Raw genomic sequence first — 20,907 nt, forward strand, 5'->3', positions numbered from 1 at the left:
TTATACTTTTGTGCTGGGGTGCAGAAGTACCGAGTCACATTCTTCCAGCTCAGTTCTCTCCAGGAGGGGAAGCTTGGTGTTTACCATTGCTGTCTGCAGATTATGTCCCATTCTTCCAGTGCTACTGTTAGATTGCTCTCTGCTTCTCATCTTACTTCAATACTCAGAGTATGATCACTTTAAATTTTGAAGAGCAAAGTATAATTTAGAGTTTCTTGGTATTAGTGTCTTTATAGGCTTTTTGAAACATTTCTAGGATCTCCTCTCCCAGTGTGATATTGTCTTTTGGAAACTTCTTGCCAACAAAATCTCTGATATTTAAATACCTAAAGTGATCCTGATTCTGCAGATTCAAATTGTCTTTAAGGTCCTGGAAGCTCAAAATCGTGCCTTGATTTAGAAGTGTACAGTACGCAGTAAGACCATTTCCAGTCCAGCTCTTTAACCTTGTGTCATATTTACTGGGGATGAAATCCGGGTCATAGGCAAACCATTTGAAGATGTAAGTCCTACTCTTCAGTTGGTGCCTTCTAATTATTCATTCCATACCTTTAGGGAGCTAGTTATTCAGGGATTATTGGGGTCTGGAAGATGACTATTTAATAAGGGGTCTCCAACTAACATGCCAATTGGTAATCCCTTCCCCATTGAGCTTTCTATCTCTTTCCATCTTGATCTATACAACACGGTTTCACGGCAGTTCGTGAAATGGTCACGTCATTTTTAATCTATTGATTCGTGTACATGGACATGTTTATCTTGTTTTTTTCGTGGTGGTCAGCACGTAATGGGAAGCATCTATACGGAGGTTGGGTTTAGGAAAAGAACAACGGGGAAAGCAAATGTCACACGCTGGAGACAGCCACGGTCTCTGGGGGACACGGGACAACAACGGGACGGTTGGGTTTAGAAAAAGAGCAACAGGGAAAGCAAACGTCACACGCGGGAGACGGCCGCAGTCTCTGGGGGACGCGAGACAACAACGGGACGGTTGTGTTTAGGAAAAGAACAATGGGGAAAGCAAGTGTCACACGCGGGACACGATCCCCGGTCTCCGGGTTGAAAGTTGTATGTACAACGTGATACATAACTCCTTGTGTAGGTGTATTTATTTCAACATAAACATGTCTTTTAAAAGATCGACATATACCGTGACATTACAAAATAGACAAACGTTTCTAAACTAATGTTGTAGTGTGAAATGTAATATAAAGACCGTAACGTTGGACCTCTCTCTGAACCTTGGTTGGTGCTTAACTAGTCTATATCCTTGACGTTCCACATCCAGGATTGCTCTGCTGCCGCCAGAAAATCCGCCGTATTTCACTCATTTAGGCCGGATCCGTTGCATTGGGCTTCCTTTATGCTGGCATTTTAAACTCTGGTTGATTAATGAGGATTATGGTTAACCTTTTCTCAGCTCTCTGCAGGGTAAATCCAGACAGCTAGCCAGACTATCTGTCCAATCTGAGTTTTCTGTTGCATGACTAAAACTTTTAAACATACACCAAAACAAGTTCCTTCCGAGCCTGTTTTGCAGCGGCACCGTGGCTTTTCTCCGGTGCTTAGCACCACCCAAGACGATTCTGATTGGTTTAAAGAAATGGCAATAAACCAGAGCATGTTTTCCTCCCATTCCCGAATGCTATGTGGAGTAGCCAGACTCTCCTCCAGCGCACTTTGGAGAAGGGTCTGGCAAAGTCAGACTAGTGCTTAACCAACCAGCTAACTAGCTGGCCGGTCTGCCTCTAAATTAATAAAATGTAACAACTTAAAGCTCCAATATTATGCTAATTTTCAGGTTCATAATTGTATTTTAAGGTTGTACCAGAATAGGTTTACATGGTTTAATTTTCAAAAAACATCATATTTTTGTTGTACTGCACAGCTCTCTCTCACTGCTGCAGATCCTCTTTTCACTCTGTGTTCAGGTCTCTGTTTCAGCTACAGAGTGAGACATATCTTCTTCTGTACTATCTTTGTTTGTAGTCGCACATGCGCAGTAGCTAGGTAAGGATCATGTTAGCTAGCTGTTTCCATAGACAGTAAAAGAACTTTTCGGTCAGTTACAAGGCAGGATTAGCCGGAAGACTTATTCTAAACAAGGGCGCACATGTAAGTAGTTCTTTTGTAGATTATGGTGAACTTGTGTGTGTTGTAGCAGTGCTTTGCCATTGAGAACGAGCTAGCATGCTAACAGTTGCGGTTAGCCAGCTCGTTTCGGCTAGTGACGTAGAAAGCCATGCAGATTTTGAATAGCTCACCCGGAGACTGAAGGCAGGACACATTCAGAAACCCGTATCTCTCTCAAAACAGCATGGATGGTTTTTTTTCAAAGTTTGTATGCGTGTGGAAGCACCAGAGACACAAAATAACATCCCAAATCCCAGAAAAGTGATTTTTTCATAATATGGGCACTTAAATGTTTCATTCACTCCCTCTTGTCACATCATAGGAAAGCACATTGCTATCGCCAGTGTGACCACTTTGTTCGGCTCATTTTATGTGTAGGATGAAGGCATGTTAGGTGGGTGGAAGAAGCCAGCGGCCACACTGTCCCTCCGCTCTGCTTCCCACTGCAGGGAAACTTCTTTGCAGAGAGAACGAATGACAGCAATGTCCGCTGTCTTCCCATCAGAGGGACCGTAGGCTCTGTTTTGTTCTGCCGCTGTTGATTCAGGCAAACACTGTTTGTTGTGGGTATCATAGCAACGTTTGTATCCAGTTTCCCTTTTGGAATGACGAATTGGTTACCACTGCCTGCTGGTATGGACAGTTTTTTCCTTGCATGCATGTGCAGAACATACGTGGTACTTGGCCCTTGGCTGTAGTCTCTGCGGTGTGTTCCAGTGCAAATTTTTGGCCAAGACAAAGGCGACGCCACTAGTTCTTGGCCGTTAGCTTGGTGTGTCCGGGACTTAGGAATATGCTCCAGGTGAGGCTTGAACTCACAACCTCTGCATTGTTCTACAGTGTACTGTCTTATAACTAGAGCTAACAGACTAGAGTGTATGCTAATTCTCATACAGTATCAAACCAGAAGCAAAAAGTGACCACAGGTGTAGCTACACTATTATATGTTAGAAACTCCAAGAATAAGCTCCAGTGGTGCAATCGGTCAACATGCTCTACTAATAAGACAGAATGCTGCAATGCCGAGGTTGTGAATTCAGGCCTTACCTGGAGCATTTCTATACATTGGACGATATAGTATTACTATTTCCTGGCTTGTTAAGCTATTGCTTGCTATTGTTGTACTGTCCTTGAGCAAGGTACTGTGTGTGTTGACGAAATAACTTGTGAAAACACCTTGGCCTGTCTTTGAGTCCTATCAACAACTGAAATACTCGATGTTTACATTTTGATCTTTCAGCTCACTCTGCAGACATACAGCGCATGTGATAATATATATTTGCAACATTCTGTGCCCCCAAGCATATTGACAATGAAATGAAAACAAGATACATATTTTTTTAAATAGAAGATTTATATTCTCTTTGGGTGTTTTACACCGACTGAAGTAGGAATGTGCTTCAATTACTGGAAAAAGTAATTTTGTTATTGGTTGCCAATGCTTTTCTTCTGGGGTTAACAGTCTGGTTCCCTAATTTATGGTTTTTGCCATGGCACCGGTGACTGCAGCAGCTGTAGTACCTACTCCATCTGTTTTTTTTCTGTTTTTTTACTAAATCTAATCAAACCTGAGATATGTCATCTACATATGACAAAAAGACACTTTTAAATATACGGGACTCATGCCGTCTCACTGAAAGTTTCACTCCCGATCCAACCTGGCCCAGCGAGATCGGGAGGAGAGACAACAACAACAACAACAACAACAACAACAACAACAACGGATGCGCTAGCAACAGGTCACGGAGAAGGCCTAGAGGTAAACGGGCAGGCATCAGAAACAGGCTGAGGAACAGGGCACACTGCACACCACTGCCCAGCATCCTGCTAGCTAACGTCCAGTCAATAGAAAACAGGGTGGACGAGCTCAGAGCCAGAATTAAATACCAGAGGGACATGCAAGACTGCAACATCATCTGCCTCACTGAGACATGGCTAACACCCTCGATACTGGACCATGCAATTCAACCAGCGGATCACCTCTCAGTTCACCGCGTGGACAGAACGAGAGAGTCCGGAAAGTCAAGGGGAGGAGGCTCTCGTTAACCACCAGGCTGACATCGGGATACAGCTGTCATCCAAGCCGGGGAACAGTGCTAACCTGAGGAGAGTCAGACCTGACCTTCGGCAGCACATCACATGCCCCACCAGAGGAGAGAGAACCCTGGATCACTGTCACTCACCCTTCAAGAAGGAGCTTCTTCCCTCAGGCTGTCCGTCTGCTCAATGAGACTTCCCGCACTCACCACCTCATTTTCTCGTGTTGTATATATTACTATTTTTATGGATTTTCTCGTTATTGTTTTTACTGAGACTGAACAGCTACACAATGAATTTCACTGCACATTGTACTGTGTATGATTGTGTATGTGACAAATTGATTAGATTTGATTTATGCTAAAACAAAAGATTACATGTTTAAAACTATACATAACATTAATGCAACAGTTATATAGTGTATACCGTAATTCCTCAAATAAAAACCAGAAGTCAATTAAAAGCCGGGCCTCTGATAGTGGCCGTGGGCGTGGTCAACACGGGAAAAAATTGTGTGGATAATCTCCTAAATGCCTTTCATATAACATTAGGTAAAAAATAAAATCAAAGTTCATCGTAATTTACATTTCTACCAATTTAATTTAACAGATTCAACAATATATTCATGCTTTTTTCCACACTTTTCCTCTCCTTTCCTTTTCCACACGATTTTTTCTGGATTATGGTACTCATGTAAAGTATTATTGTCCTACCGGTATTTTAGTCAATGCGGCTGTATGTGTTACTCAGCCAAGTGTAGTTTGTAGTAACATACAGGTGCCAATAGATGGCACTAGCTACATTGGATGTAACACGGGTCTCATTTAGTGCTAGCAGAGAATGACGGACTCTGGTGCTAGTGACGGACTTTTCAACAACAAAACAAAAAGAGTTTTAAAGTATGCGGAGGAAATCTCGGGTGAAAAAGCTGCGAGACATTTCGACATTGACCCCAGGAGAATCCGATACTGGAAGAAACAGAAGGATGAGTTGACAAGATTAGCCGACAAGAGCAGAGCACAGTTAACTGGAGGTGGGAGGAAAAAAGTTAGCCTGGAGCTAGAAACAAATAGCTACCGTCTGTAACGTTCAATCAGATAGTGGTGTGCTGCAAACCAGCAATGTGTTTTACAAAACTACTGTATGCTCTTATTGTAATCTACCAGCAATACCATAGTATCTGTATTTGAAATAAATACCCGGTACATTTACAGGGTTCAAACTGACACAATGGTGGTGTTTGATTAATTCTGACCCAAATTGCTTTGTTGCCCTTCTGGCTGTTGTTGTATATGGTGATATTTTTGCAAATGTTTCTTAAAAAATGAATGATCTCTGTCCACTGGAACGCTATGGCTTTTCATTTAAAACAGTTTATTTAAAACAATTATACTTATCAAATAGATGGAATTAGAAATAAAGGCCTGTCTCTAACAAAAGCCTGCTTCAAATAAAAGCCTGGTACCTTTTGCAGTTCAGGTAAATAAAGGCCCCGGTTTTTATTTGAGGAATTACGGTAACCTAGGTTCTCATACTGTTATTTCCTCCTTCAATGTTACAGAATCATTGTAATCCTTGAACATCAAGACATAAGGGTAGACGTAGACTATTCTGTGTTATCATGTTTTGTTTAGGAGAAATTATGCAAAACACAGAATTTGGTCATGGTGGAAAGTAGTGTTCAGCGCCCCAAACTGTATTGTACTGTAAAATGTACCAAATGTCATGCTTTTATGAAAAAGTGAGCATCATTTTCACATATCTCCTTGACTACTATAAAATACACTAACTAATTCTTAAAACTGTCTGACTATGACTGTGGAACTTCTAGCTTACAAACTCATGCTATGTAAGCTCAGACAGTGTTAACCCTGGTTTCATTCAATTCAGTGTCCAACATAACCTCATAACCTTTCCAAGCAGAAGAGTACTTCAACTGTGTGCCTTCACAGATTCAGGGAATCTAGGCAGCTGCATGATAAGGGAATGTTTTGTTTCAGGACTGTCTCCGTTTGGTGGTCGGTGGGCCTGCCACACTTTTGCATACTTCCCTGAAAGAGAGATTGGCTGAACTAGGCTTTAGCATCTGTGTTTTAAACGCCTGCAATATCTTTGTTTACATTGAAGGTTCAGCTAAACTTCCACCAACTTGAGTTTAAATACACCTTCAGGAAGACAGGAACTTCAAAAGTTGGTATGGCACCACACTGTACTGTGTAATCATACATTCTCCTCAATTGGGAATTTTTTTATAATTATTATTATTATAATTATGGGATTTGCAAATACTTTGAGAAAAAAAATGAAGCGTCATCATTGGCGCCCTGGCAATGGGGAACTTTCACATTCTATGTTGTACTGTATGTTTCAATCAAACCATGACTGTACAGTAAGCGTATGAATGATAAATTAAAGTCAGCTTCAGACAGGAATATCAGAGACAGTATCTCTTTTCTACCTCCCTATCAAAGAGGTTTGAACCTAGGTTTCTAAAGTGCCAGTCAGGCAAATCAAAGATTTCAGTGAGGGAGTAAATCTATGTCTCATAGTTCACAGTCGCCCTGCACTGCGGGAATCTGTGCTTTCATACCTGCTGCTTCTCTGCAAGCCAGTCAGCTTGACATGGGTGCGGTGACGAGTGGCGAAATGAACGCTGTGAATTTGGTGTGCTTGCTCAGCTCACACAGAACACGCCACATCTCTTCTTTTTCCCATTCTCATCTCTTTTATTCCCTATGTATTCATTTCATGCAATAGTTGTGAGTGCTGCTCTGTGAAAAGTCACATTTTAAAAGCTCTCCAGCCTCTCTTCAGCTGTGAGTGAACACACTCCGTGATGGGTGGCATCGCTGATTGGACCTGAAGAGGTTGAGGCTGAGTTAAGGCAGTCCTCTCAGGTTCAACTTGGGCTCTGAAAGGAGCGTGGGCAGGAACTCTTTTACCATGTTTGATAGTGATATGCTGTAAGAGGTCTGGGAGTTGTTTGCCTCAGCACAGGGGTAATGGAGGAAAAAGGGCAAGTGAAAGTGCATAAGCAGAGACACTTCTTTTAATTTAAATTGTATGTATAGTGTCAAATCATTACAGAAGTTAACTCAGGACTTCTTTGTGGTGAGAGTGATGGTGGATGAAAATACAGGTTGGATGGAGGAAACATTTTGACAATTTTACGAAGAAATGTAAAGATCTAGTGTGTACAAAATGGTAAAAATGGTGTCCTGTGACTCCCATGACTGTCCTGGGACAGTCAGACACTGCTTTTCCTCCCACTTCCTGCTTGAGGCGAGAAACACTGATTGGAGCGGCATCCGGTCTCTCCCTCCAATCCTTAAGAAGCAATCAGGATCACCTGCTTATGAATATGGTGCCTCATTCTATCGCGTGGCAGCTGTGATTTCACTTGAGCAGCCTGCCAACATGACAGTGGTCATGCTCTGTTGTATGCTTTGTTGAAAGCTCCGTCGAATGATCTGTTGCATGCTTTGTTGGGAGCTATTTTGAATTCTTTGTTGAATGCTTTGTTAAATGCATTATTGAAAGCTTTGCTAAAACTCAGGTATAAGACTACTTTGGAAACTGGGCCAGGGTTTAGATTACACACACTTCACATTCATATTTATTTTATGTTCAGACACACTAGGGGTGCTGGTTTCTTTGTGTTTTGTTTTACAGTGGGACTTATTAGTGAGATTTTGTTGAGTCTTCATGTTGTTACATTTGTTTCTTTGTTTTAACCAGGATCCACTTGCCCTTTCTTTCCTTTGTAGTTTGTGCACCTGTGATTCTGTCAATTTTGCTTTAAACTTTTATGTTAATAAGAACTTAATAAGAATTTACCAACAACACCTGGTTTTATGTTGTTCCCTTTACCCTACGAGCTGGGTCGTAACAGTGGCCACAATATAATAATGCGTGGCCACACAACAATGTTTTTTCTATCTGTAATCCTTCCGGGGCTCCGTACCATACTATTAATTGAACATCAAAAGACCAGTCTGAAACGCTTGTGAAATGCCAGAGAAAAAAATATTTTTATAATATTTTACTTTTTTATACCTTGGATAGCTGTTTAAATTTTCGAAAAACTAGTTTTTAACTCTGGTGTTGGTGGACATACGAAATAACATTAACTTCTCACATTAAAATGCAATCCAAGAGTTTCCAGTAGTTTTAAAAAGATGTTTGGGAAGCTTAAAATGTTGAGAGTTCTATCAGTGCAGCATACAGCATGGTTGCAACTGCACAAAGTGTTCCAAAGTGCAGTGATGCTGTGTTTCATGGTATACTTGTGGAGATTAGGGTAAAATATAGATTCCCACGTGAATGCAGCCTCATCAGTGTTGTTGCTGGGTGGATCAGATGGGTGTAAAGGCGGCCCCAGGGTGACACAGCCAGAGAAAAAGATCTCCTGTCCCAGCCAGGCACATTCCCAGATGGGTCCTTATGTCAACACACACACACACACACACACACACACACACACACACACACACACACACACACACAGCATGTGATTAAAAGAGGAAAATAATTTGTTACCCATTAGCATGGAAATTGACTTTATATGCGCCAATATACATCGCTATATACACACACACACACACACACAAACATATTTACTGTATAGTGATTATGTTCACTGCATGTGAAAAAGTCACAGCGGGGGCATCAACAGTGTAGAATATAGTTATCTATAATTTGTATTATGCATGTGTGTGTTTGCATTCTGTCCTAGCAACAAACATGTCACACTGAAAAAACAGAATGCTCAGGAGGATTGCAGGGTCAGGTCTGGTTCTGGCAGGGTTTCAGTGATGGTGGACTGAAAAATACATCCAGTTTGTGACAGTAAACAATAAACAGCCACTCTCTGTATAGTTCAATATAATTAGAATGTGATAAAATATAATAAATTACAACACAGCTATTCATACAAATTGGCCCGACTAAACATCTTTATGTAAAGGAAAATACAGGTGACAATTCAAAATATAAAATATAGCTAATGGAATATAATGAGGTAAGGGGGCTTTTATCATTAGGGACCTGGGCCCTAATCTGATCTGATATTTTAACCCAAGTCCAGTTCGTTTGATTAGTGTGAACGTTGGATTGCTATTTACCGCAACTACGAGACATTTTTAACTGGTTATAAAACTCAATTTACTGATGCCACAATATCAGACGGCACTGCAGCCCACCGAGGACAGACCCAGATCCGCTTCGCTGCCACCTTCGACTTGCAGTCGGAGCTTCAGCGGGAGGCTGAGAGCTCTGCGCCTGACAGCAGCGGTTCCTCCTCCCGCCAGTAGCAGAGCTTCACCTCACTAAATTGTTTTTCTTTTTCCAATGCAGTTGTCCAAATTATAAATCCTTGCCTGGTAAACACTATATTTCTGTCATTAGATGCGCCGAATTTGTGACAGGGGAAAGAAATTAATCTAGCTTTGTAGATGGAGTACTCCAGCCACGGTCTCCTACCGAACCTGCTCGGGTTAATGCGCGTGCAGTCTGGCCAAAGATCCGCTTTAGGGAAACAGATCAGAAAAGTGTCGCCGCTCTCTAGTTGTGTCTCCATGTTTTATATATTAGTAAAACACATAATTTCCATGGGGCATTTTTATGATTGGTTGAACCGACGAGGACAAAATAAAATAACTTGTTTTTAAAATGTGGAGTGAAGGGAGGATACTGGTGTTGTGGGGCAGGCGGAACATTTGGGGGCATTTGGAGCATTCTAAATTATCTACATATAGTTTCAAATTAACATTTAAGTGTACTACCAATTGTTACTGGCTCTATCTTTTCCTAATATGTATATGTCACTTCTCCGGACAAAAGATTCTGAAACAGGAGAAGGAAAGCTATGGGAAAATTCTTAATTTATATTATCTGAAGACAGACAGACTTCTTGAAGATACTTCTCTGAAATGCTTCCAGTGGGCTGTAGTTGTACAGTTGTGAAGACGTGGCAAATAAGTGGCGCAACCAGAACTCGATGCAACGGGATCTGGTGGACATCTGAGGTTAGGCCACTTGATTGTCACTGAGTGACAATTTGGAGGTCCAATAACAGAAATAGAAAGATCAAGTTGGTTAAATTGTGGTATGATTGTCATATCTCCACTTTTGGAAATCCCATATCGTCAAGCCCTCATTTCAAAACAAGGATTCTACAGTAAACCTAGCTTTCTGAGTCCTTAAAATGCATGGAATCAGCAGGGGCTTCTGTTACCTGCCATCAATAAGCTTCACCAAGAGGGTTTAATGTGCAGGATTTGTGGTTAACTCAATCAACCAGCAAAAAGGATATGAGCCCTTACTGTCTTCCCACCAGCAAACACCCATGTATCAAGTAAATAGAGCACTTTGCTATAATATTCCAGTGTATCATTTCCAAAACTACAGTTATGCAAGAGTTGGATCTTTTTTTTTTGTGATACATTTTTTATTAGCACGTTCAGACATACAAAACAAATTCCACAAGGCGCACAGAACAAAGAAACACAAATTAAACAAGAACAAAGACCCTCTCCCACCCCCCACCCTCTGCGGTCTCAAGGAAAACAAAACAAACAAACAAACAGAAACCACACCTTGCCTAATCACTCTCCTCTAGTTCTTGTGGGGCTTAGGTCATTAACCCCCAATTTCCACTGGATGCGGAACGGCTGCGGAACGGCTCCGGAATGGCTCCGGAACGGGTCTGGAACGATGGCAGAGTCATTAGGTTTCCATTAAAGTCAATGTGTGTATTTCTGCTGACTGCAGAACGGCTGTGTTCCAACTGCGTCCCGCCTCCGGAGCAGATACGCAGAGCTTCTATTTTTGCCGGACACCGGAGAGCTCCGCAGCAATTCAGCACACGGCAGATAGTGCGGGACAGGAAGTCGAGCACAGAAACAAAATAAACATTCGGTTCATTTTCAAAATAAAATACACCGTGCTCACGGCAGATCATATTTCCCTGCACTACACCTTGAAAACACAGCACAGAGTTGTTTCCCCCTCAACTCCTCTGGATGGAAATAAACTGTTATTGGTTTTGTGGTTCTATTCTACGTGAATTTGCGAGATCTTGTGGGTCCTCGTGACTACAGCTGTCAGTCATGGCCGCAGCCGTGCCGCAACAAATCCGGACCTAGTGGGTATTGATGGATGGCGGAGCACGCAGCTGTTCCGCAGCGGAGCCGTTCTACATTCAGTGGAAATCCGGAGTTAGTCTGATATTTGTGTTGCTGCGCTTTCCCATTGGCTGATAGTTGATGATTTGGCTTTGTTAATCCTTGCTGTACAGAGCTCAAGGACTGTTTTATACAAAGCGAGTGAGGGGGGAGCCAGTGCTGAGCTATCATTCTAATACTACTATTATTTTCTTGGTTGCAGTTGAACCGGCTAGCCAAATGTTCCTCTGTCTCCCAAGTAGGTGTAATTTAGAGTCATCATTAAGTAACAAAACAATCAGGTCAGTAGGAACTCGACATCCTATCACATCAGATATTATTGATGTTGTTTTATTCCAAAACTCATGCACCTGTTCACACTCCCAGACCATATGTAGGAAAGTACCAGTTTGTTCAGGTTGACAGAAAGTACAATAGGGAGTGGGAATGACTTTAGAGACGTATCTCTTCTGAGGAGTCCAATATGTCCTATGACATATGTTGAAGTGGATATACTGGTGATTTGGGTTTTTGGAATAGTGGAAAATGTTGTCCCAAACTGTCTCCCAATTAATTGCGTTCCCCTCAGTGCTGAGCTCTCGTTCCCATTTCTTTACTATTGGGAGTTCTCCTATAGATACTTGCATCAGTTTAGCAGAAATCTTGGATACTCTCACAGGAAAATCAACAAACCATTTAATGACTGGGTGCGCCTCAAGACTGTTTCCCCGTGGCACTCCATAACATTTTAGGGCTGATCTTAAGTGCAGATAAAAGTACAACCTGCCTTCTGCTACAGTCAAATATTTCAATGACTCATTTTTGACTCATCAGTCCAGAGCACCTGCTGCCATTTTTCTGCACCCCAGTTCCTATGTTTTTGTGCATAGTTGAGTCGCTTGGCCTTGTTTCTATGTCGGAGGTATGGCTTTTTGGCTGCAAATCTTCCATGAAGACCACTTCTGGCTAGACTTCTCCGGACAGTAGATGGGTGTACCTGGGTCCCACTGGTTTCTGCCAGTTCTGAGCTGATGGCACTGCTGGACATCTTCCGATTTCGAAGGGAAATAAGCTTGATGTGTTTTTCACCTGCTGCACTAAGTTTTCTTGGCCGACCACTGCGTCTACGATCCTCAACGTTGCCCGTTTCTTTGTGCTATTTCAAAAGAGCTTGAACAGCACATCTTGAAACACCAGTCTGCTTTGAAATATTTGTCTGGGAGAGACCTTGCTGATGCAGTATAACTACCTATATACTATAATTGGTTGATCATACACCTGACTACAATCCTACAAAATCCCTGAAGTACCTATAAGAATTGATGCTGGTTTGAAGGCAAAGGGTAGTAATACCAACTATTGATGTGATTTTAGATTTTGCTTTTGTTCGCTCACTTTGCATTTTGTAAATTGATAAAAATATACGATCATTATTTATATTTTTGAAAGTTTAAAGCATTTTTTCACACCTGCCTAAGACTTTTGCACAGTACTTTTTTAACAACAGCAATCCTGGACCGTAGTGATGCCGGCAGCGCAGACCAATTGGCCAGATCCCTTTGAACACTACTTAATATAGTTTTATAGTTGTCCTGGACAACTCACTGTAGCGATGCGTGCATGGTGATGCCCAAATATGCAATTTTGCTTTGGGTTGGTATTGTAACACTAATGGCTGATTGCCATGACTGAGCCGGAGATTGAGCCAAATTTGTTGAAGATCTTAAGAATTTTTGGAATAGAGTCCTCAAGATCAGAGATTTACAACAAAATATCATCTGCAAATAATGATATTGAGCTGCTATTGGATTTAATCTGGACATTACAGATTTTATTTTGCCTTATGGCTTGGGCTAACAGTCCAAGAGAGATTGCAAATAGCATGGGGGAAAGCAGACATCCCTGTCGAGAACCCCGCTCGATGGGAAATGGCTGAGAATGCAAGCCATTGGTTGAGGCTATGGCCGTGGGATTTGCATATAAAGTATGCACCAAATCAATGAATTTGGACCCCAAACCAAGCCTCTCCATTACTTGCCACAAGTAGTTCCACTCTAGGCGGTCGAAAGCCTTTTCCGCGTCCACTGATCAAACTGCTGCTGTTGTTGGAAGGTTTTTGGCTTCTTCTATTACATGAAATAGTCTGCGTACGTTGTCTGCAGCATGATGCTTTGGTATAAAACCTGATTGGTCGGGGTGGACTAGCTTCTCGATAAAACGCTCTAGGCGGAGAGCCAAGACTTTGGAATAAAGCTTAATATCAGTCCTGATGAGGCTGATGGGCCTGAAATTTGCCCTTTTTGGGTATAACGTAAACTAGCACAGTGTTGGTTTGTTGGTGGAAAGTACCCTTCTCTATGGCTGAAGTCAAAGCTTGTAAAATGGTAGGTCCTAATATGTCAAAATACTGTAGAAGAAGTTGATGGGATCTGGGTTGCAGGAGGACTCATACAACTTAGAATAGAAGGATTGAAAAGTGGCGCTGATATCCATAGGATTTGTTGAGATACCTCGGTCTGTGCGGATGCTGTTGATAGTAGCTCTGGATTCGCTTTGTTTTAATTTCAGAGCAAGCAATTTGCTTGGTTTACAGCCATTAAAATAATAATTTTGCCTCACTCTGTGCATTATGAATTCAGCTCTCCTTCTTAGCAGATCATTTAGCTCTGTTCGACTTGTGGCTAGAAGAGTATGTGTAGATTTAGAAAAATTAAAAAGTCTTAAGAGACCGCTCTAAAGATTTACAGCGTTCTTCCAACTCCGAAATCCTTGCCTCTCTTTTCCTCTTCAAGATGACCGCGAAGGAAGATGTGAAATCTCTAATAAATCCTTTAGTTGCCTGCAAGATAAATGCAGGATCAGAAACTGAGTCAGTATTGATTGATCTAAACTCAGCCAGTTTGGCTCTAAATTCTGCATTAAAAGCTGTGTTCTGGAGAAGGGAATTATGAAATTGCCATTTCCTAGATCTTTCACCTAGGAATGTGGTTATCAGCGCATTGTGATCAGACAGAATGGCTGGTTCTTTTGCTATCGTGTGGAGCATTGCCTTAAGCTCACTGGAGCACAAAATATAATCAGTGTGGGAGTGGGTGAGGTGACTTGTGGAAAAGAAGGTGTAATCCTTGCTAGTAGGGTTGTGCCCACACAATTCCACAACTGCTCTAAACATGTCTGATATACGATGTTTTCTGGCTTTTGTGTGATTGACCCCTGATCTAGCCTGATTTAAATCTAGTACTGCATTCATGTCTCCCCTTATAATTAGTAAATATTCATTGAGAGAAAACAATTCATTGGTTAGGCACGGGAAAAAAACTTTCATCATATGTAGACGGTGCATATACCGAAAAACAAAGGCTATTTTCCTACTCCTTATCATGGTACATATATAAAGATATCCTTCCTGATAGGTCTTTACTACTTTTGTCTTCAGTAAGTGCGTGTTTCCGCAACAGAAACACAATGGAGCCCTTGGTTTTGGTGTCATCACTAGATGAGGCAGCAACCTTGAAGTATTTAGTTTGTAGATGATTTACATCTCTTTTACGTACATGTTACTCTTGTATAAGCGCCACATCTATGTTCTTCCTTCTTAAGTAGTCCAGGAGTTTAGCTCGTTTGATAAGCCTGTTTAGCCCCCTGATGTTAACTGAATGTTATGAGCTTCAGGGAATGTAGGCCCCAAATGCAGAGACCAGGCAGAATAGAGCTTGAATATTTAATAAAGAGAATCCTGACAACAAAAGGTGTCCTGAAACCAGCAGTCAAAAATACAAAACGGGAACAGGCAGAATCCCAAAAACAGGAACAGGCAGAATCCCAAAACAGGAACAACAAAATATCAGGAACACCGAGACTAAACGGGTAGACTAAACACACAGACACTCCTAACAGAAATACAATGACCTGTCAACAGACAAGGGAAATACAGAGACTAAATACAAGAGGTAACGAGCAAACAAGGGACAGGTGATACAACAGGTGAAACACATCAGGGCGGGGCAGAAACAATTCGACAGGCGGGAAAACACAAGACAGGAAGGAAAACTAGACAAGACAAGACAGAAAACCAGACTACAAAAATAAAACAGGAAACAGAACAAATACACAACCATGACACTGAAAGGATTGAAAGCTCAGCCATCTTCAAAATTTACACGCATACATGTCTCGAGTACCCTACCAGAATTCGCTGATAAATTTGCAGGAAATGAAGCATTTGATGCTCAACATTTCCTGGGAGACCCAGACACCCCGGTTATAATGTGTCCCGCCTAATGTTGAAACAAACGTTTTCACTAGATAGGTGGAGATATCAACCCCCGCCATGTTGAACCCAAAGTTACGCCCTTGAGTTTGAGTCACTTGTCTTTGATCTGAACTATTAATGAATCATGGTTTAAGACATGCTGATGTTCAGAACCCTGCACATTACAGAAGACTAGCTCTTTTTATCTTACATGCTTTCATGTTAAACGTCTTGAAAATTGTAGTAGATTTTTTCATTCTACACAAGGCTGTTTTCACAATTTTCGTGTTCACATCATGTTGTTGTCATTAAAGTTGTATGTACTTCTTAGTGTTGAGTGGTGACGTGTCATGCTTGTACCTTCATCTGAGTGCTGTCAGCCGACATGCATTAGGGATTTTTAGAGGGACAGAAAAGGGACAAGGGAGTGTATGTGTATTCGGCGTCCATGTACAGCATGCTGTATTAGTGTGTGTGTGTGTGTGTGTGTGTGTGTGTGTGTGCGTGTGCAGCTTCCCTGCTGTATGTGTGAAAGTAAAGGGATATATTTAGGTTTTGTCTTAGCAGCAGTTTTTCTCGTCTCCTGCTGTTGAAAAGCTATTCAGTGAAAATGTGTTTTTCTGTTATTAGGAGGCATGTGGCCATCTGAATAATGCATCCTGAACACTGCCTTGTTATGGCAGCGTATACAGTAATGTCCAAGGCCAGGCGGTCCAGAATGGCACCCTAATGCGTCGCCCTATTCGCTGTTAAATATACATGAGTAGTGAGGCGGCTTTGTTTGTGAATTACATTAACTACGGCGATGAAAAGCTACTGCAGATTTCAGTGGATGAAGACATTTGGGTTATTCAGGTGTTCACAGGGATTAGCATGGCAAGCAATTTCCACTGCGCAGTCTGATTGGCCGAAAAACCCATGTAGGTTGGCAAGCAAGTCTTTATTGGTTGAGTGTCAATTCTTGTGGTAGACAAATATTGTACATGTGTTTAGCCTAATTTTAAGTAATAGTCTGCAACACTGCCAGTCTTAGGTAGCAACATCTGGGGCCAGATGCATGAACTATCTCTGTGTAGATTCACGACAAAAACTGTGCATGCACAAAAAATGAAATGTGCATACGGATTCTTTCTACCTGATTGTTTTAGAAAGCTGGACCTGGCGCACATGCACAACTTTCAATTAGGGCTGGGCGATATGACGACATATAGAAAACATTCTATTGTATTCATTTTTCTTTATCGTTATGGCGCCATGGAGACATAAAAAAGAGGGAATTTTATATGGCTGTTATCACAGCCAAGGGGCCTCTAACCCTGTTAGGAAATAGAGGATATTCCTCAGAGCTGAGGCAGGTCAGTAAAAGGACCTTCCTGTTGGAAGTCCAGAAGGTGCGGTCCTCTCCAGTCACCACTCCGTCAGCTCTGCTAAATTCATGCAAATTTTGTATTTTACAAATATTATTTGTGCTTTATGTGGTAGGCGTCGGACGGTGACCAGACTATTACTGCATAGGGTGGCAGCGTGAAAATATTTTTTCTAAAACTAGATAGTAAAATAGCATTTTTATTATTATTAGTTCTGATAGTAAGTTAGTTAAAACCGCTTTAATATCGGCGTAGGAAGAACCAATCACAGATCATCTCTTCAGTGGTCGATACGATCGGATCACCAAAAGGGCACAAGCCAACTATAGAGATTGAATCTAATGACACACGTCTAAAGCCAATCAGTGCAAAGAAAAGGATACAGACGCGCTTGAGGGTCAGGTCTGGCGGTTCTAGTGTTAAGGGAGGGAAGAGGATTGGGATTTGGATTGGTGGCGAGGACTCAAACCTTTTCTACACGCGGTTTGCAAGGAGGTTGTCTTGCTTCCTACATTCAGAGGGCTTAGCCCTGCAGTTATTGTGATAATGATGGAACCCTGCTATCAGTGTGTGCTGCCCATTGTGCAGCTACACTCTCCATAATCTAGATGGGGGCATTTAGCTATTTGGAATGCTTGCTAGCCTAAAGATTTGAATGCTAATGATGATACTTAACATGTTTTCTTACACCTGTGGGCATTAAAATGATAATGTGGCATCTGCTAACCAACTGCCCTTTACGTTAATGTATGCAGTTCTTATATTAGAGCAAAGGTCGTTGGTGTCTGACTTTCTGCTTGTTGACATTAAAGTTCTCTAGCTATATCAGTGATTTAAGTCTGAGTAATCGGTTGTTCTTTGCTCCACTCCTCTTCTATCTGACTCATCCACCTCTTCCCCATCCTTCTGTCTCTTGCTCATGCTCCTCTGTGTCTCTTTCTAGTTGGTGCTACCAGAGTACTCCATCCATGGACTCTTTTGCATCATGTTCCTGTGTGCCCAGGAGTGGCTGACTGTGGGCCTCAACATCCCGCTGCTCTTCTACAACACGTGGAGGTGACTATCCAATCCATCGTTGTGTGTGTGTGTGTGTGTGTGTGTGTGTGTTCTAGACTTTTAAATGGCTGTCCTCGCTTCTAAAAGGTTATGTTTAGGTTTGTGGTGGCATTGATGGTTAAAATTAAGATACGGTTAAAATATGGCTAAAGATTAAATAACTTGTATTGTAGATGACGGCAAAACAGCTTCACTGATCTGTTATAGAATATTTTTGGTCAGCTAAAAACACAAAGGTGCAGGAATGCAGTTCCCGGATCGTCCCAACCCACTTGTCTTTAACGTAATAACGCAAAAAACATGTTATAACAGTAAACTTGTCACGTTACATATTGCACGAACATATTGCACGTAACATGTTCTTCCCTCATTCCACAGTAAAACACCATGAAACCACTGTACAATCTCTACAGCCTCAAGCAGCATTGTTTTAAAAGTTTGACCGGGGTAGAAACAAATGAGTTTTTAGAACGGTTGAGTTTACAGCAAGGGACTCTGTATCATCTTTCGAGGGCAAGCGTTCATTCTGTGAGGAGGATATGTGATGGGTCAGTCCATAGAGATAAAATGGATAGAAAGGCCATTTCCATTCAAATCAACGTAGCAGAATGGTCAGAGCAGCAGCCATTTTTTGTGTACTATTGCCATGGTAAAATATAAACTTCCGATACTAAGCCGACTTCTGGCAAGTCGCGGAGCTGAGGTTTTGCAGTGAACAGCAGTGAAGTACTAACGTTACGAGGAAGAAAGCCAGCCGCTAAATGAGTCAAATTAACTTCATGCTTCATCCACACAAAGCACATTGCTATCGCCACGAGTGACAGCTTTATTCGGCTCGTTTTCTGTGAACGATGTGGCGAGGGGGTAACGTTAAGGTGGAGTTAGCAAGCTAACGTTAGCCAACTAACACCAGCTGGCTGGCTTGCTGGTTCCGCCGTGCTTTTATGCTCCATCGGTTACAGAGAATGAGCTGAACAGTGGGCTGTGTCTAACGTTAGCCTCACGCTAACCCACTGCCGCTGGGTCTAACTGTCCCTCCTCACTCCCTGCAACTTCGAGAACATCTCCCTCAGCGGCTCTCTTCCCAGCGAGTTGCAACACAGTTTATGGCCCCACTGACGCGTATTGTCACTATGACAACTAACAACAACGCCATTTGTTGTGTACCAATCAAATGACCACAGGAAACAGTTCAATGGCTTTTCTATCCATTTCATTTCAATGGGTCAGTCACTCTCAGTCATCCTCCGAGCTTGCCGAAGAACAGACTGTGACCGTAAATAGACTGGAGGTGCTGGTATTCATTCCTCCCCATCACCTTCATAGCGGTGTGTACTAGGCGAGCAAGCTTAGTTTTTAGTTTTACCGTGAGGTTGCCATACCATGCTGACATCCCATATAAGTTTTCTAGTACAGCCTAAAAAATTAAAATAAAAACATGGTCCTCTTGTCCACCCCATACACTAATAAAAAAATATAAAGAATAAAGTCTGCTGTAGACGGGAACACAAACTTTCAACATGGTCCTTTCAGCTTAAAGTGTTATCCAAGTGAACGCCAAGATATGTATATGAGCTGACCTGATCGATATGTGTGTTGTGTATGACAATAGAAACATGATCCCCAACTGAACTAGGAAAACCAACTCTGGAACCAGTCACATATCTAGGTTGCGGATAAGGGCAGAATCATCCCTAGCTGACACCGGAAAATTTAACTAAATATGGCAAATCTCAAGGATGTTATTTTATTATTAATGTATGATGGGATTTGTTGACAATAAGAACAATATAGAATATCACAAGATATATCACAGCAGCAGAAAAAAACACTCATTTGGTTTCTTTTCAAAGCTTTTCATTCTGCTGACTTTACTTCACATTCTGTTTCTACCGCTCCCACCATTCACATGTTTAATTGCACCTTGCAAATGTTCTGAGGATTTTCACAACAAATGTTCTGGATAATATGCATGGTTAAAAGCAAGTATATCAGTATTCTAACACATCTCAAGCCTCTAAAAGGCAATGTCTGAAAAATGGGTCACCAGTCAGTGATCTTCAGATTTCTTTTGCTGCTTCTTCTTTGTCTGTTTTTGTCTTTGTTGCTGCTCTTCCCGCCAGTGCTGGTTAGACATACACCGCTGGCAGCCTGATTAGTTTAAGCTCATGTGCTCAGCTGGTTGAAGTTACAGACTGAGAGGAGAGGAGAGCCAAAGAGAGAAAAAACATCTTGCTGTCTCATTAATTGGAGACTGTGCCAGATGCCCACCGGCTACAGAGGCTACTTCCTGCACAGCTGAGAGATGAGAAGACAAGGGAGAAGAGAGAGGGGGTAAGACAGATATGGAGGAGGGTGGAAAATGAAGGAGGAAGTGGCAGGAGGCAGGACGGTGAGGTGAGAGTGAGTGAAAGGAGAGAGATCTAATACTGACAAGGTGAGTCAGAGGAGAGTGAAAGAAGGAGGGAGGGATACACTGATTGTAATCAATTTAAACAGAGTTCATGGATAGTATGTGATCACACCAACATATATGGATGGGTATATGTGTGTCAATGTATGTGTAGCTTCTTGCTTGTGAATGTCCATGTGATCTCTGCAGCGTTTACAGATGTTGCTGGGAGGGCTGCTTTAAGAGGTTTAGATTAACAACATTGCTATAGAGCTCAATAATGACTGCCCACTTTTTGAACGGTTCTAGTTCAGGAAGTGATTTTCACCATTCAATCTCTCCATTGACTTTTTATTAAATGCTTATACAAACAGATTTAAGCCTGGAACCAAGCCAACCTGCTCATAGATGAATCGTGACCATAAAACTTTGTTCGGTGCAAAAGAACATTTTGAAAACAGCAAACGATCATAGACCTAAATGGTAGCAGCTCGCTCTAGCTGTTCG

General features: G+C 41.8%; 1 protein-coding gene and 1 long non-coding RNA gene across 4 annotated transcripts in view; one reads left to right on the forward strand and one right to left on the reverse strand.

The window, feature by feature from the left end:
• The window catches only part of cnih3 (cornichon family AMPA receptor auxiliary protein 3), a 143,932-nt gene that overhangs the window by 93,819 nt on the left and 29,206 nt on the right, over window positions 1–20,907 (forward strand). For all 3 annotated transcript variants that reach the window (XM_031300182.2, XM_031300183.2, XM_031300184.2), the window contains exon 4: window positions 17,896–18,008. In XM_031300182.2, the coding sequence (XP_031156042.1) occupies window positions 17,896–18,008 (113 nt within the window). The remainder of the gene's footprint in view (window positions 1–17,895; window positions 18,009–20,907) is intronic.
• On the reverse strand, window positions 10,754–19,203 carry LOC116050154. Its single transcript, XR_004105032.2, has 4 exons — window positions 19,125–19,203; window positions 13,536–13,541; window positions 12,899–12,902; window positions 10,754–10,766 (listed from the first exon to the last, which is right to left on the reverse strand). It is a non-coding gene; the product is annotated as an uncharacterized LOC116050154 (long non-coding RNA).

Source organism: Sander lucioperca, chromosome 19 (genome assembly GCF_008315115.2).
Source record: "Sander lucioperca isolate FBNREF2018 chromosome 19, SLUC_FBN_1.2, whole genome shotgun sequence".
In the NCBI taxonomy this organism is placed as follows: Eukaryota; Metazoa; Chordata; class Actinopteri; order Perciformes; family Percidae; genus Sander; species Sander lucioperca.